Below are 15496 nucleotides of genomic sequence, written 5' to 3' on the forward strand. Positions count from 1 at the left end.
ATGTTTCGGCTTCCACAAAATACCCATCTAAATACCTACCGGCCACTGTGTGCGATGGCGATCGGAAGTCTAGTGCAATAAATAGTGTGTCTAATTAATGGCCCCTTCCCCGAAGAAGACATCCCGTCGACGACGGGAGACCACGAACACGCCCCAGGCCGTGGCAAGGAATAAAACATTAACGACCGGCACACCGGCGGCCACAGGTCCTGCCGACGGTTGCCATCGTAGGCAGCGATAAATTTTCTTCGCTCAGCGGCGCTGTCACACTACCAGGCGACCATGACGGTGGCCATCGGAGCGAGCGCCCGTTCGGTGCGTTGGAACGAGGCGGGGTGCGGAGTGAGTGTGCGCGTCACGAACCCGCCTCTTGCCTTGCCCCGCCAGCCACAACCACCTCGCCTTGCCAGCCGGTTGCCGACGAGGAAAGATAAACAAGTGTACCGGCCACCGTTGGTTAGCGTCACGCGCTGAATGTAGGTCTCACTCCTGCACACATACACTGGTGGCCAAGGACGCGCAGCACCCTTGCCGCCACCCTTGTTGCTGGTGGCCGAAACGGAAACCCCCGGAAGAGGACCGTGACCGGGCCGGGGCCGGCGTGACTGTCGGGTGTGCTGCACGCCTGGTCGAATCCAAGGTAGGGGAACTAAATGTGTTACTCGGAACCGCCACGACCCAATAACCCCGCGGCAGGGGGTGTCATTGTTTTAGTCCCGCCGGGAGGGACGTGACGTACAACGATCCCACAGCATTCGCTGTGGGAAATGCATTGCGTCACGCGGGGCATCCGCAGCCGTGTCCGATAAATATTCGAGATTCGAAGAGCTGATGCTCATGCGCGCGCCGGGATTCCGACTGCGTGCGGGACCGAATCCGAAGGGGACGGTAGTGCACCACGGCCACTGACAAGGTTGGTGTTCGATTTTATGCATTAAATAGAAATAAATTCAATAACGAAGTGCAATTCGAAGCTGTTTTTTTTTTGGTCACCTCTAAACAGTCGGCAATAACTACCGCTCTTTTGCAAACATACGAACGGAAAAAATAAAATAATGTTTCCTTTACACTAATTAAGTAACATTTATAATCAATAGCAATAGCAATAGCAAGTAAAATTTATAATCAAATCAATGAATAAATAGAAATTTATGTTTGAAAATAATCGTCGGCTTTCGAATATTTAAAATATTTAAAAATTCAATTCAAATAATAATTTAATAATAATAATTTAATTAACAATAAGAGTAATTCAAAATTTACTCCAATAAGTTGTAATAATCCTGTTGTTGTTATTTTGATACACAGCTAGTAAATAGTAAAAGGACAGTAAAATGTAAAAGGGTCAACATATGAAACAACGACCTCGGAGTCGGACGTCCATCCGAGGGTGCTGTCCCCTGCAGCGCTGACCCGCCTGTCGGTGCTGCGCTCCCGTTACTCGACGACAAAACGACGGCATTCGGGAGCATCTTACGACAATTTGCCAATCATCTCCGTCACCGCACCGTGTGACCGCGATAATGCAATTATGCACGCCCAAAGCCGATCCGATCCGCAAAAATGAAGAATGGCCCGCTGATGAGCCTACCCGCGAAAATGTCAAAGGAGTTTGGCCGACCCAAGTGACCCGCCGGTCCTGTGTAAGTGCATGTAACGATCGCGTGGTTCGGGGTGTTCCGACCGACCTCAAGAAGGGCGCGAAGATTTCGGTCAAGTGGCTGCAATCAGAAACGCATGCGAACCGGTAAGCAGATGCATACGGAATTGGGCGCGCCGTGTCGTTGCGTCATTAGCGACCGTCAACCGGCACTGGCACGTGTGAAAACGCACGCACGTTACACAACGCCGGGGAACTGAGCGGACTGGCAATTATGTGTACTTTCAGCCGAATCGCCGGGAAATGGCGCCAACGATGCACTTGCCGAAGGATGGGCCGCGCACACACGGGGCGCGGAGGACAATCAATTATGCAAAGCGGTACCGGGACCAGCATCGCTCTTCCCCCGGGCAACGCGGGAAAAACCGAGCGGGGCCCGAACTGGGTCCGGTGGTGGCCAGTGAATAATAAATAGGCGACGAAAAAGCAAATTAATTAGTAGCAGAGCGTGTTTTAAGCTCAATAATATTCGAACCGGTTCGAGTCGCGTTTGTGTGGGTTGTGTTTGTGGGTGAGAGAGATGGATAGAGCAGGAGGAGAGCAAATTGGTTGTGTGAGAGAGAGAGAATGAGAGATAGAGGGAAAATGCAGTTACATGGAACAACCGTTCGGTTTGATTATCTGACTGTTATTGACTGATTACAAACATTTTTCTATTTTGTTTAATTGGGAAAACGAATACGTGGAAATGTTAATGTTTCTATGTGAATGTTTTATTTTTTTCTACTCTTTTTTCTATATTTCATAGCTTGCTTTTTGCTAAAGGTTTTCGACCAAAAATCCATAAAGCTGATTTGATAATTGATGCTGATTGCATGGCGAAGTTACCAATACCAATAAAACCACGGTTAGTCCTTTTTTAAACAAATCTTATGCAGTACGAAGCATCACAAAAATGAAACATAAAACGTAACAGCGCATAAAAACTATGTAGCACCATTCATAACCTCCCAAAATCCAGATCGCATCACAAAAGAGATAAGAGTCACAATTTGTCTTTATATCTTTTATCAACCGGACATGGACATAAAGGACATCAAACAATAAACTACAACATTCTGAATACTAATTCTTGATGAATTGATCCCCAAATGCAATAAAATCAACATACCAACAAATTATAGTGACTGTTCAATACAACGTTTTATACGATTGAAAACAATTAAAGCACTCGTCAATCATATGGTAACTTTTAATCAAGCGCTAGAGCTACAAAAACAACTCACCTACAAATATGTAATTAAAACTAACTTGAAATTTCAAACCCGCACTCAAAGATTGTATCAAAACCAGGGATGTGTTTTAGTTGAAATCGGCAATGAAATGAAAATAGAAAGCATTACCGAAGGGCAGCCAGAGTAGGAGTTTTTGGTAGGGATCAGCAACAATCCGATTGGCCGTCGCTTACCTAGTCACCACACAAGATTGTTATTCTCAACAAAAGATCAACAGGGGCAAGGGCACCTATTATCTCCACAGCTCGTATTTCTTCAATATCTGTTTTTCCGAGGGTAAATCATGGTTGTAAAATTGCTTCATTTATCCGTCATTGTTTCTGGAGCAACTGGCAACTGACTGTTGCGACGCGATTACTGCGATGCAAATTGCGGCGGTCGAAAGTTTGGCTCGTTTCCATTGGGCGGGCATTCTCATTCCTCCGACCGATTCGGATCGGGCGCCGGCCGCATGCCGGTCCGAGCCGGCTCGAACAATATATTTTCATTAGCGCGCATGTTTTCTGCTTCCATGCATCATCGAGTTGCACCAGCGGCTGCAGCACAATTACACCCACACAACGGAACGGGCCACGACTACCACGCACACCACGGGCGGGCTCGCGGGTCCACCGGTAACAGTTGTCCTCCGCCGAAAACGGTAACACTAATTAATATCATATGTATCACATAACATAACCGGTCGGCTGCAACCGTTGTTGTCTCGGTTTTATTCGAAAACGATAAACAGTGGGCCCGGAGCCCGAAAGATAGGCCTCCTGTCGAGCATCGGTGCCGGTGAATCGACGAAATTAATGAGTCGTTTCTGGTGGGCTCCCCGCCCGGCGCCAGCCACCTTATCGCGCCCCGGACCCGTAATTATTTAATTACCATTATCTTAATGTCGCGGACTCACGTGAACGTCTTCCGATTCCGACGCCGGGGGGACGGCATAAACCGCGGACAGTGGAGGCGCCACTGATGGAGGCGCCAGCTGATGGAGGCGCCCGATGGAGGCGCCCACCGGGAGAGGGCTCTAATTAAGCGGCAATCCGTCCTCTTCAGTCGGGCCACAGTGGACACTTAAGTATTTTTATTTTTTTAATTTCCAACACAATCTGTGATTGTTTTTTACTTGATTATGGCCAACTTACCCTCCCGTGCATCCCCCGCCACCCACAATGTTGTCTTACATCCGGAAAGGTGTGTCTTCCGATCGAGACGAGCCATCAGGAGCGCAGGCACTCGGATCGGTAGCGATGCTCCCGAATGTCGACCAGCCCGGGACCGGATGCAGCCTCACCCTCCCCGAGCCTCATGTCCTCCGTGCGATGCTGCGCCTCCGCGGGTTCGCAGCGAATTGCATTATAATATTGCGCCCCACAGCGTCAAATAACGCTATTAACGTATTTGCTGCGTTCCACGTGGCGGGGAAATGGGGAAACGGAATCCGCGTTTTCAGATTGGCTGCTGCCGTCGACGGGGTTTGTTTTGCAACGGGTTTGCGCCCCCGGGAAGCGTTCAGTCGTTCGGCCGCTACCAGGTGCGCAGAAACGAATGCACCGCACGCATTGGCACGATGCCACGCCGCCGCCGTCGTCGTCGTAGCCGGAGCCGATTCGCGAACCTTTCGCATTCCGATGCAACCCTTCGGCGGACGGTTGTGTGTGGCCAAACGTGTGGCTGTGGTGTATGTGATGGGTACGCCACGGCCCATCAGCTACCAGAAGTGCACGTCGGCCAGCGGGCAGTGCAACTGCATTCGGGTGCATCACGCGCCGATCACGGCTCGGTGTTTGCCGATCCGGCCCACCAACACACGGGCAGCTCACGAGACGCCGTCGGCTGGCGAACGCTTATCGATGCACCCGACAGCGCATCGCGATGCAGTCGCTGCATTGCATTCGGGCACTGCAGGCTGCACTGTGTCAATCGAAGCATCCAACAGTCCCCGGAATACTCAACTCGATGGTGAACGTGCTTTCCCAAACTTACCCATCGTGTTAAAAAGACGCTTTATTTCGTTGACGTTTTTGAGCAAATTCAAGTCGAGTCGATTCAGTTCGTAAAACCGTATCCATCTTTATTGTTAATCCTGATCCGATGATGGCTTGGGATTGGGATTTGGGAAACAACTAATCACTCGTTTCGTCGATCTTGCAGTCTCCTGGTTCCGACTTCCATCTGATCCAATCATTCGGACTGTCGTCAAACGATCTCCGAATACTTTTAATACATTGGTGACCGTTGCATTGGTGATGCTCCTCCTGTTTCGACGCCATTTCCACAAATGAAGGGCAAATGACTAAATCGAATAATGATTTTTTGATGCACTATGGAAAATACTACATCAAGTTGAAGTTGACCAATTTTTGACAGGCCCACCCGTTTTGTGCAACGCGCGCCCCCGGACTGTGTCAACCATTGTCCCAGCTCGGCCCTCGACCCGTTAGCGCTCCATAATCGTGTCTCCTTAATCTTATCGTAATCCCAAAGCGCCCCTCAGCGTGCGTAAATCGGCTGACGTCTTTCCTGGGGGTCTTTGGGGGGGTTGAATCGTGAAAGTGCCATGGGATTTCGAAATTCAACCTACGACGACTGTTCACCCGCATCGATAAACCAGCGGCTAGCGATAAAGTATTGGCGCAGTCAAAAAATGGACACTCATTCCGTGATCCTCGGCATATAGCGAAGCCCACCGCGGAATTAAAGAAAGAGGCGTGACACGGAGAGGATTTTTCGTGATTGATTGCTAAACCGTTTCTCGGTTAACCTATTGGATGGGTTTTTTTTAATGTTAAACTTTTTGTACCAACTTTAAAAAAGGGACGGCCTAGGCTCTCTAGACGTACGCCCGCAGATCGGCAAGCAGCTCGTTGTACAGCAGTGGCCGCACATTGATCGCCCACACGAAATCCAGATGGTTGAAGACAGGTAACGGCACCAGGTAGCGCTTCACTACGTTCGGCAGTTCACGGTACAGCAGTTCCACGTCTGGCGGAGCAGCCATCCAATCGTTGGTACTGTGATAGAAGAGCGTCGGGGCCTGGACGTTGGCCAGATTGTAGACCGGCGGCGTGAGCTGCCCGTAGCGAACCATGTTCATCGCGCCGTGATCGTACTGGCGGAAGATACGCGAACGTATCGTTTGCGCATGGTGCAACATCTGCATCGCCGAAGCACCAGCCGGCGAGTGAGCGTGAATGACCGGCAGCATCGTCGAGTTGACCTCCTGCGTGTTGAAGCCAGCGATCAGGAACGTGTTGATTGAGCACATCGCCTGGAACGGAGCGCCGTCGTGGCAGTTGTTTAGCCCGCCCTGGATGTTCATCTCGTTGGTCGGCTCGAACCACCAGGTGCCCATCATCTGCAGCATCAGGTCGGTGGTGTAGAGGAACGTGGCCAGAAAGAGGACGTACGGGCTGCGCGTGTTGTGCATGTAAGCGGCTGGGGCCAACGCGTGCATGCTCTTGATACGCCGGTTGTAGTACGGGTGCTGCGACATCATCACCCAGTAGGCGGTCGTGCCCTGCGAGTGGCCAACGTACTGAATCGCCTGCTGCCCGGTGCGCGCTATGATGTAGTCGATCACGTTCGGAATGTCGATGCTGCCAACCTCGTGCCAGGAAAAGTCCCAGAACTGCTGCGTGACGTTACTGCGGGAGCGATGACGGTTGGAGTAGCGGTTGCCACGTGCGTTGCCCATCCACACGTCGTAGCCGGCATCGGCCAGCATGTATACCAAGGCCGTGTCCGGCCCCATCAGGATGTAGTCGGCCGACGAGCTCAGCATACCGTGCTGCAGAAGCACGACCGGTTTACCGGACGCCGGTGGGGACTGTGGGCTTCCCGGGCACCGGTGAACCCCCAGCAGGTAGCCATCGTCCGTCTCCACAATGTGTTCCTCGGCCGGGTAACCATACTTCCGCAGGAGCCCAATCTGTAGCACCACCCAATAAAACGAGAATCGACAAATTTAGATGCCTTCGACGCGCTCGCCGGCTAGGGACACGTTCTACCTACCGAATCAAGGAACGCGTCCTCAACGATGTCCGGATGAATCTGGCATTCTCCCCCGGTGGCCACCAGAAGCAGCGCGGCCACCAAACCGACAATCACGTTCATGGCGTACATCGACACCCTGGCTGTTGAACCTCCTTAACGGCCGCACACACTATAAGCCTTGACGGCACGGGGTCACGGCCGTTAAATAGGTGAAAATGCTACCGTTTCTTATCACGCTATCACGGGCCCCCTTTTCCCCTATCCATCCTTTCGGGTGGATGATTAAAACCGGCAATGGACACTTGTTATCACGGGATTATCGTCGCCCCCCCGGCAGGGTTGGGGACCGATCATAGATAAACATTTCTATGCTAGTGATTGATTGAAAACATTCAACAGTAGTGCAACAGTAAGAAGCGTCACCGGACGACCCAATTAGAGGAGGAAAGGCCGATGACTGGCATCAACCAAGTCCACATCTGGCAATCGGGTTCATGGATTCGTGTGAGCATCGGTGAAATGGCTAAAAAACACGGCAGCTCATCTACACGCATTTCACAGGGTCCAGTGTTATTCGTAATCCGTCGTGCGACAGGTCACGGATAAAACGGGTGCTTCCGATTGGTGCATCTGGTTCTGGGATTCGATAGCGAACTCGAGATAGTAGAGCATTCGCGTTTTCCTTTTGTGCCGTTTTTATGAATCTAGATGCTTGGTGTTCTTAAAGTTACAGTTCTTTCATTGGACAATTCTACAATTCGACAGAAGCAAGTCGTTTTTTTGCGTTTTATTATAAAAAGCAATGTTACAGTTAATGTGGTTTCTATGTTGTTTTTTAACCTGCGTACATTTCGCTAGTGTATTATGTGTGTTTGTGTTTTTTTTTGTTTACCTTATCGTATCATTTGTTGCTCGTTACCTGCCACACTCACAGAATCCCAATATACAATTATAAGTGTACTTTTTAAGGTAGAGTTGCTGCTAGAGGGGCGTTAAGTGTATTTTATCGATTAAAGTATTTATTATCATTCATACGATATATTTATATATTTGTGTTTTTATCAGTACCCTACCGAACTAAAGCTTATTGATTTCCAAAGGACAGAAGCGATTCGCTTACATATTATTGCGATACCATGTAGTTTCGTCAATCATTTGTTTGTTGCATTTCACACACTGAAGTTACCTTTTCCGGGTTTTCGTTAATCCGAAGTTCATGTATCACTACGATAAGTAAGAACGAATTTTAAGAGCATGCCTCATGTTCCCGATACTACCCACTCTAGTGCGAACGCTTTGGAACCCTACGCCATCGCTCACGTTTCTAGAAACTGGTGAAAAGATGTGTCGCTAAGACAGATAAACTCCGTCAACCGGCCAGCGATAAAGACCCCTTAAATTCGAAGGCCGAAAAACGAAAACAAATGGCAAATCTAGCTCCCGTTGTGCCATTTTGATTTCTTTTTTAATCAGGTACAGATATCGAGTTTGCTTTTAAAATATGTTTAACTATAGTTATAGCTTGTTTATGTATAGGTATGTACAAAGGTATCGCGAACGGTCCCCAGGCTCGAGGACGACAACGCAATAACCGAACGCCTGCCAGGCATTCATCTATCTGCACCACAGAGCAGCGCCACTTAAGGCATTGTCGGACTGTGCGATCGTTGTCTGTTGAAAAACCCCATCATTATTAAGGCTAGATTCTGCCTTCTAAATGCGCTCCTAAGATGCACTTTTGTTGCAAATCTAATCGATCAAGAATCACTGCAATCACACGTTACCCAATGGTGGCCGGTGAGAATGGAATAATGTTTGTGAGAATTGTTAGCATGCGACCGACACTGAGGCCGACTCACCGAAACGTTCTTTGATGCGTAATTTATGTGAGCCTAACAATACTCATAACGATGAGCAATAGAAACAAAACTAAAATCGTATATCATGCGATTGTGTTGCCATTGTCGAAAGAAATTACTCTCTTGACAACCTGGCGGCCATGCTAAGTGACAATCAACTGCAACGACAAGCTTCGCTTTGATTTGTGAAAAAGTTCCTTAAGATGCAAAAGAACTACTTGCAAAACTTTCAACATACTCTAAGGCAAACCTAAAACAAGCAGTGCAACTGCTTCTGCATGTAAAAAACAATAATTATGTAGGACCCCCTTCAACAGAAAGAACTTTACAACTTTACAACTTATCGTTGCTTACGTTGCGTCAAAACCGCGAGCAGATACGTATAACTTTTTGATAATAACCCAACTTAAACTGCATACTTGGCCCGCCTCAGTAGAATTTACTCGGCAACTGCGAGCAAACAATTGAAAAAGCAACTCTTCGTGATCCACTTCATGATCTTCAAGACGTAATCTTTTGTACCTCATGCGCAGTGTCACTTCATTCTTCGTCTGGGCAAATTATCCACATTATTATGTTATTCGCCGCTCAAAAGGTCTGGTTGTCACGACGATCAAACATAGCCCAGACAAAATCCAGGAAGATTACAATTTCATACAATTTATTTCACAAAACCACCTAGGAGATGAAATGATTAATTCAATCAAAACACTGACTAATATCTGGCTACTGATCAAGTTACCAAACATCATTGGTGGGAGCGCACAATAGCGATCCTCGAAGGTGGTTGCATGTTCCCTTCGCTTTCTGTGCGGGATGCTACGGCGATTCGCGTCCGCGAATCGGATCAAGTGGTCTTTGCGATCACACAAACTAAATCATTTTCTAAACCGTTGCTCTCGCTCTCCCCGTTGCTCCACAATCAATGGAACGTCAGCCGAAACAAAGCTTCCATCGTAATTTTTGTGATCGTGCCTCCCAGTGGACACTGGTTTCAGCTGTCATCATCAAGAAACCGGTACAACGATCCCCCCAACTGAGCGATTCTGTAGTGATGGTGAGGAACATGCGTGTCACTACGAATCGTTTTCTACGGTCGCCACTACAAAAGCACGTATGCCACACACCACATACTTACGTATGCACAAGCCCTCGGATATCGCTGCCGTTGTTAGGTGAGTGCAGTATCTGGTCAGTACAGATGTCCGAACCGTCCAGGATTTCGTCGTCGACATTTTCGAGGAAGTCACCTAAAAAGTTTCCGGACTCCACCGTCATGTCGTCGAGTGATTTCGCTTCCTCCAGTGCCAACGCAATTTCTTCCTCAACCTCGCACGTATTTTTGTCGAACGCCGTGCCCTGATCGTGAACGTCTTGAGCTGCGGCAGCAAATAAAGCAAAAAAAAGTTATGGTTGCTGTCGTCCGTATTGGCGCCATGATGATGCACGAAACTTACTGCCGCCCCCGGAGAACAGCAGCTCATTCAACTCATCCGCCGGTAGCTGACTGAGCACGTTCGAGTACAGCTGGCTGGTGATGTCGAATGGTATAATTTCCTCTGAAAGTGGTAAGATTAGCGAAGATTAAGTGACTACTACTGGCCGCTGATTAAATAATATTGCCTCTTCGGTTTCCAATAATACCATAAAGAGCTAATAAATTTCGCCACTCACCAATCACGTCCGGCGTTGCCATCAACTCCGATTCCGACAGGCCACCAACACCGGTATCTTCAGAACTGGCGTATGCAGAGCTGTTCTCGCATATCGTCAACAAGTCCTGCGAGGCAGAAGCATGCAGCATGGGTTGCACCGGATGCGCTGTAGCACCAGTGCCGTAGTGCTGTTGATGCTGCGGCTGATGATGATGCAATTGCTGGTGCTGCTGTTGTTGGATAAAATCGAGCAGCAGTTGCTCCTCGTTCACCTGGTGCTGCAGATGCTGCTGTTGCGGTTGCTGTAACTGATGCTGATCGTGGATTGGTCTATCGGTCTGGCCAACAAGTGCCACTGTCGAATTATTTTGTTCCGATGGGAACATCGCATCTACCAGGGTGCTCTCCCCGATCACGTGGCTATCGGCACTAAGTGGACTTTGAAGGTGACCATTCGTTACGGGCATAGTTCCACTATTGGACATTGCCGTATCATTGCCAATATACTGCTGTTGCTGGTAAGGCGATGCTAGTAGTGCGTGTTGTTCCGCATGTTGCTGTTGAACCGGAAGTCTATCAATGTGCCCGAGGGTGACACCCGGAACATTCGACCGGGGTGCACCGATTAGCAAACTTTGTTGCTGGACGACCTTCCCTCTCTGTTGCTGCTCTGGGGACACAGGCAACTGTGCAGATTGAGGATTCATTTGGCCCGACTGCACATGATGATGCTGTGGCTGGGTGTTGCCCAGGAATTGTTTGAACTGCTGCTGGTGCAAAATCATTTGCTGCTGCAGAGGTGTCAACTTCTTCTTCTTTTTCGGTCGCTTCTGTGTTCGCGCGACGGGCGGAACTATAGGTTTGGGCTTCTTCCGGGCTGGCTTCTTCTGCTTCACCTCCTGCGTCATCTTGTCGTGATTGTCGTGCTTCCAAGCGTGCTCCTTGCACAGCACTAATTCGTGACTTATGTCGAACACCGGCACGTGGCACTGACGGTTGTCGGAAAACTTTGCGGTGCACCGTTGAAAGAGGCGTTGCTCAGTATTCTCCGTAATGTGGTTGTAGCAGTGTGTCGTCATCACAAGTGCTGCCTCGTTGCAGCCCTGCGAGAGGCATTTCGGTTTCTCGCTGTTTGTGAGCAGATCGAGATATTTTCTTATATTGAAACAGTTTCGAGTTAACTACTTATGTTACGAAAAAACTACAGTTTGAATAAATGGGAGGTTGAATAGAAATGATGCTTCATTAAACTTGTACAGGATAAACGTAAAAAATTAAGGAAATCTAAGAATAGGAAATTGTCGACCAATGTTATTCCTACAGGACTACACTGGATAGAATTCACAACCAATTTTCATAATTAAATGATAAAAAAAAGGTTCGTTCTCTCACCTTTCTTGGGTCAGTGCCTTTAGTCGACGGGCTTCCAATTTTTCCATCACCTTAGTCATCGACTCAAGTCTCCGTTTGGCGGCCGAAACGTTTCGCATCCGCAGTCCATTGCGACACTGAACCGCACGACGCTGCAGGTAAGCTTTCTTAAGCTCCAGCCGCTCGTCCCGCGTCAGCATGCGGATTTCAAACTTTGAATCGTCCTGTTTGTCCTTACCCATTCGTACACCACTACCGTGCGATGGACCGGCTCGCGAGTGTGGTGGATTAAAAGCCCAAGCCGAGCTCCTTTCCGGTACGCTGACTGCGATCGATTCCTCGTACCAGAAGGAGAGCGTATTTGGCCACAGATCGCATGCATCCTCATCGTCATCTGATTCATCTTCCGGATCATTCTGATCAAATATATATGAACCAGGAGCATGCCATTCGCGCACTGTTTTCTGAACCATCGGTACCGCAATTGCACCAGGCGCCCGTGAGCTCGGACCGTGCTTTAGTTTCGGTTGCTTGATGGCCGGCGATTCGTCCCCATTGGTACTGCTGGCACCTTTACTCAAACTTTCGTTTGTCGGCAGGAGAGGCGTGAACTTTTCCTCTGGCGCTTTCTCAACCTCCATTATCGCCGCGGAATTTGCCACAGACGTAGGAGTAGCAGGACAAGATTTGGATGATGCCGAAGTTGCTATTAGTTGCTCGCCAGAATGTTGTTTTTCCGTGGAACGTTGACTGTACGTTCGCTTGCCTTTCTGCTGCTTTCCAGCTGGATTCTTACTGGCGGATCCAGGCTTTCGTCCAGCGTTTGAGCGACACTTTACATTAACGTTCAACGGTGCGACTGTGGCAATTGGCATTGCTAGCTGAGAGTTTTCTTCCACTGATTTCGTTTCCGTGAACTGCACCTTTGGTACAATCGTGGGCTCCACGTTAGTCTTATTCTGCGGTGAGATTGGATTGCATATGGTCGATAGCGTGCCGTTTCCATTGTTGGCGATTGCGTTTTCTGTTTTCACGAAGTCAGGCACAGGTTTTACACGACCATTGACGTTTGCGGCACCAGAAAGTAAACTCGATTGCCCTAAGGTTCGCACTGTGGTCAACACTGGCCCCTCAGTTGTTGCTGGCTTAAGATTGACCTTTCCAGCGCTCGCAACAACCGCTTTTGCCAGTAAAGATCCATTTAACGTGGACGACTGGCCAGAGAAAGGCACACAAACAGATTTAGGCGCAGTTTGGAGAATCGAGGGTGCTCCCTGATTCAGAGACTGTTGAGCTTTGCGTTGTTTGGGCACTAAGAGAGGAATCTGTTGTTGTGGTTGCTGCCGCAGTTGTTGCTGCGGCGACTGCTGATGCTGCTGCTTGGGCTGCTGCTGGGGTTGCTGCTGGGGCTGCTGCTGGGGCTGCTGCTGGAGCTGCTGCTGGGGCTGCTGCTGGGGCTGCTGCTGGGGCTGCTGCTGGGGCTGTTGTTGGAGCTGCTGTTGGGGCTGCTGTTGGATCTGCAGTTTAACCTGTTGCTTTGGGAACTGTTTTGGCTGCGGCTTGGGTTGCTGCAGCTTGGGTTGCAGTTGCTGCGGTAGTTGTTGCTTTATTTGTTGAGGTTGCAACGACTGTTGCTGAAAAGAGGACGGTGCTGACTGTTGCTTTATAGTGTTTTGTAGGAAAGGTTGCGGTTGTAGCAAACTTTGCGGTTGCAACAAACTTTGCGGTGCAGTGCTTTGCGCCACCTGTGCTTGTTGAAGAACCTTCGGTAGCTGCTGCAGTATAGACGAATGCTGCTGCGTTTGACTCTGCACTTTTCTCTGTACCAACACATTTTGTGAGGCGGGAGCATTATTGTCCGACTTAGACAGTAACGATTGCTGCTGTTGCGGTGGCGGCACCAATGACGTTTGGATCTTTTGCTGGAACTGAAGTATCGGTTTTACTTGTTTCGGTGTCTGTTGCGGTAATTGCAGTATTGGGCTCGGCTGCGGTTGCTGCGAATTCTGAACAACTTTTTGTGTTTGCTGTGGCAATTGAACAAGTGACTGAGTTGCGACCTGTTGAAATTTTAGTTGCGGTGGTATTGGTAGCGGTGAAGTTTGTTTTATCTGCTTGAACACCTGCTGTTGCACATGCGGTTGTTGCTGAATCGCCTGCGGTTGCTGCGGTTGCTGCTGTTGCTGCGGCTGTGACGGCTGTTGAATTTTAGCATTGTTCAGTTGCTGCAACTGCTGCTGCCGAAAAAGAGAATTTCGCAAAGCCGCTATACTGATTGGACTCGAGATGTGAGTTGTGCTGGTCAAGTTGTTGCTGTTCGCTGCTTGAAGATAAATTTTACCCTGGGAATTTGGTTGTATGAGACGAATTTTGGTCGGCGAAACGCTTGGCAACTGAGTCGATACAACGGTAGCAGCATTACGCTTTATAGTGGATGACGGGGTCGTTGCGGTAGCAGTCACCGATATAGCGGATTTTGTACCAATCGTACCAAGGTTACTGGTGGTAAGTAGTTTCTTCGTGCCATTTCCAGTGCTGACTTGTATGAAATTTCCCTGCGGAATGCCTGTTATTGTTGCTTTTCCGAGCTGATTCTGAGGGATTTTGATAAACTTTAACGCCGTGCCGGTCGGTGTCGTAACCGTTGTGAATATCGAGCCGCCGGGTGAAATGATCGACGTTTGTTGTGGCGACGATTGGTTCTGCGGCCGTTGCTGCAGTTGTGAAAATCCTTTTAGGTCACCGGCAACAACCGTCGTTAGCAGGGGCGATTTTTGCGGCAACACTTTCTTGATCAGTTTCCCCACCGTGACCGTTGGTTGTGGCTGCGGGGTTTGCTGCCTAATTTGCAGTGGTTTTGTGAAAACCGGTGTAGTAGCTACGGCTAGCGGAGCCTTTTGAATTTGCAAAGGCGTTACCACGCCATTATAACGAACCTTCAACGATGGGGAGATTTGCGGGTGTGCCGGTGATCCGGCTACCACCGGCTTAGGCGATATGATTGTCCCAACTGTAACCGACGTAGGCGCTCGTCCTGCTGGGCTGGTCGCAGTTCCGAAATTGCCCCCAACTGCGGACGAAGCGAGTAAACTAACGCCAGACTTGGCGGCCGCTGTTGTGACCACCGAAATTCCCGTGCTCGCGGCAGTCGTTCCAACATTACTACCGACTGTGCTTGAATGGTTTGCATACAGCAACGAGTTCGCCTGAAGTGGGGCTGATTCGGTGAACGCGTACGGATCATCCTGTGCTCGGGATGTTTGGTGACATGACATGACCGTCACAGCTGTGCCCAAGCACTCGATCGTCGTTGACCGTTAGTTTTCGTATTACTTCCTCGATACTGACGGAGCTGCCTGTGGTCGAGCTTGTTTCGAAATTTGTTCGAATCTGTAACGGGAAATGAATACAATAGTGAACAAAGTAACGACAATTCTTACAACGACATTTGTGTGACCATGTAACCAAGAATAATGTGAGGGCGAAAATACTTTAGCCTACTTAGCGTAGTTCATGTTCGTAGTTAGTATGAAAACCAAAACGCATGCCGTTTATTGCTAATTGTCAGCAACCTTTTGTTGCTTAGAAAGCAAAGTGGGCACAGCAAATAGTGCTTACCAAGCATTAAGCGTTAGCATAAAAGTTGCACGGATCAAGGTGTCGAAGCTAATTTATTTAAACTGCGCTCGTCGAAACCGCCAAGACTCCTAGCACAGGCCAACACAAGCCTTG

The 15496-nt window shown here is 49.0% G+C and overlaps 2 protein-coding genes across 2 annotated transcripts; both read right to left on the reverse strand.

The window, feature by feature from the left end:
* Positions 1-5716: 5716 nt before the first annotated feature.
* On the reverse strand, positions 5717-6999 carry LOC131211186 (lipase 3-like). The gene is made up of 2 exons (XM_058204558.1): positions 6898-6999; positions 5717-6814 (listed from the first exon to the last, which is right to left on the reverse strand). The coding sequence occupies exons 1-2, from the start codon at positions 6997-6999 to the stop codon at positions 5717-5719; spliced, it is 1200 nt and encodes a 399-aa protein (XP_058060541.1).
* A 703-nt stretch (positions 7000-7702) lies between these two features.
* LOC131207404 (uncharacterized) lies at positions 7703-15039 on the reverse strand. Its single transcript, XM_058200017.1, has 7 exons — positions 13921-15039; positions 13294-13791; positions 11786-12978; positions 10666-11521; positions 10413-10596; positions 10196-10297; positions 7703-10117 (listed from the first exon to the last, which is right to left on the reverse strand). Exons 1-7 carry the CDS (start codon positions 15037-15039, stop codon positions 9873-9875), a joined length of 4197 nt encoding a protein of 1398 aa, XP_058056000.1. The 3' UTR covers positions 7703-9872.
* Between the last annotated feature and the right edge of the window lie 457 nt (positions 15040-15496).

Source organism: Anopheles bellator, chromosome 2, assembly GCF_943735745.2.
Source record: "Anopheles bellator chromosome 2, idAnoBellAS_SP24_06.2, whole genome shotgun sequence".
In the NCBI taxonomy this organism is placed as follows: domain Eukaryota; kingdom Metazoa; phylum Arthropoda; class Insecta; order Diptera; family Culicidae; genus Anopheles; species Anopheles bellator.

Bases quoted from the DNA above. Each gene is read 5' to 3' on its own strand.
- LOC131211186 (XM_058204558.1), bottom strand. From the start codon at position 6,999: ATGAACGTGATTGTCGGTTTGGTGGCCGCGCTGCTTCTGGTGGCCACC. The intron at 6,815-6,897 runs GTAGGTAGAACG...GTGGTGCTACAG, and splicing joins AGGACGCGTTCCTTGATTCG to ATTGGGCTCCTGCGGAAGTA.
- LOC131207404 (XM_058200017.1), bottom strand. From the start codon at position 15,039: ATGTCATGTCACCAAACATCCCGAGCACAGGATGATCCGTACGCGTTC. The intron at 13,792-13,920 runs GCGATTCAGCAA...CAATTGCCACAG, and splicing joins AGCAACCGCAGCAACCGCAG to CAAACACAAAAAGTTGTTCA. The intron at 10,298-10,412 runs GTGAGTGGCGAA...TACCACTTTCAG, and splicing joins GGCAACGCCGGACGTGATTG to AGGAAATTATACCATTCGAC.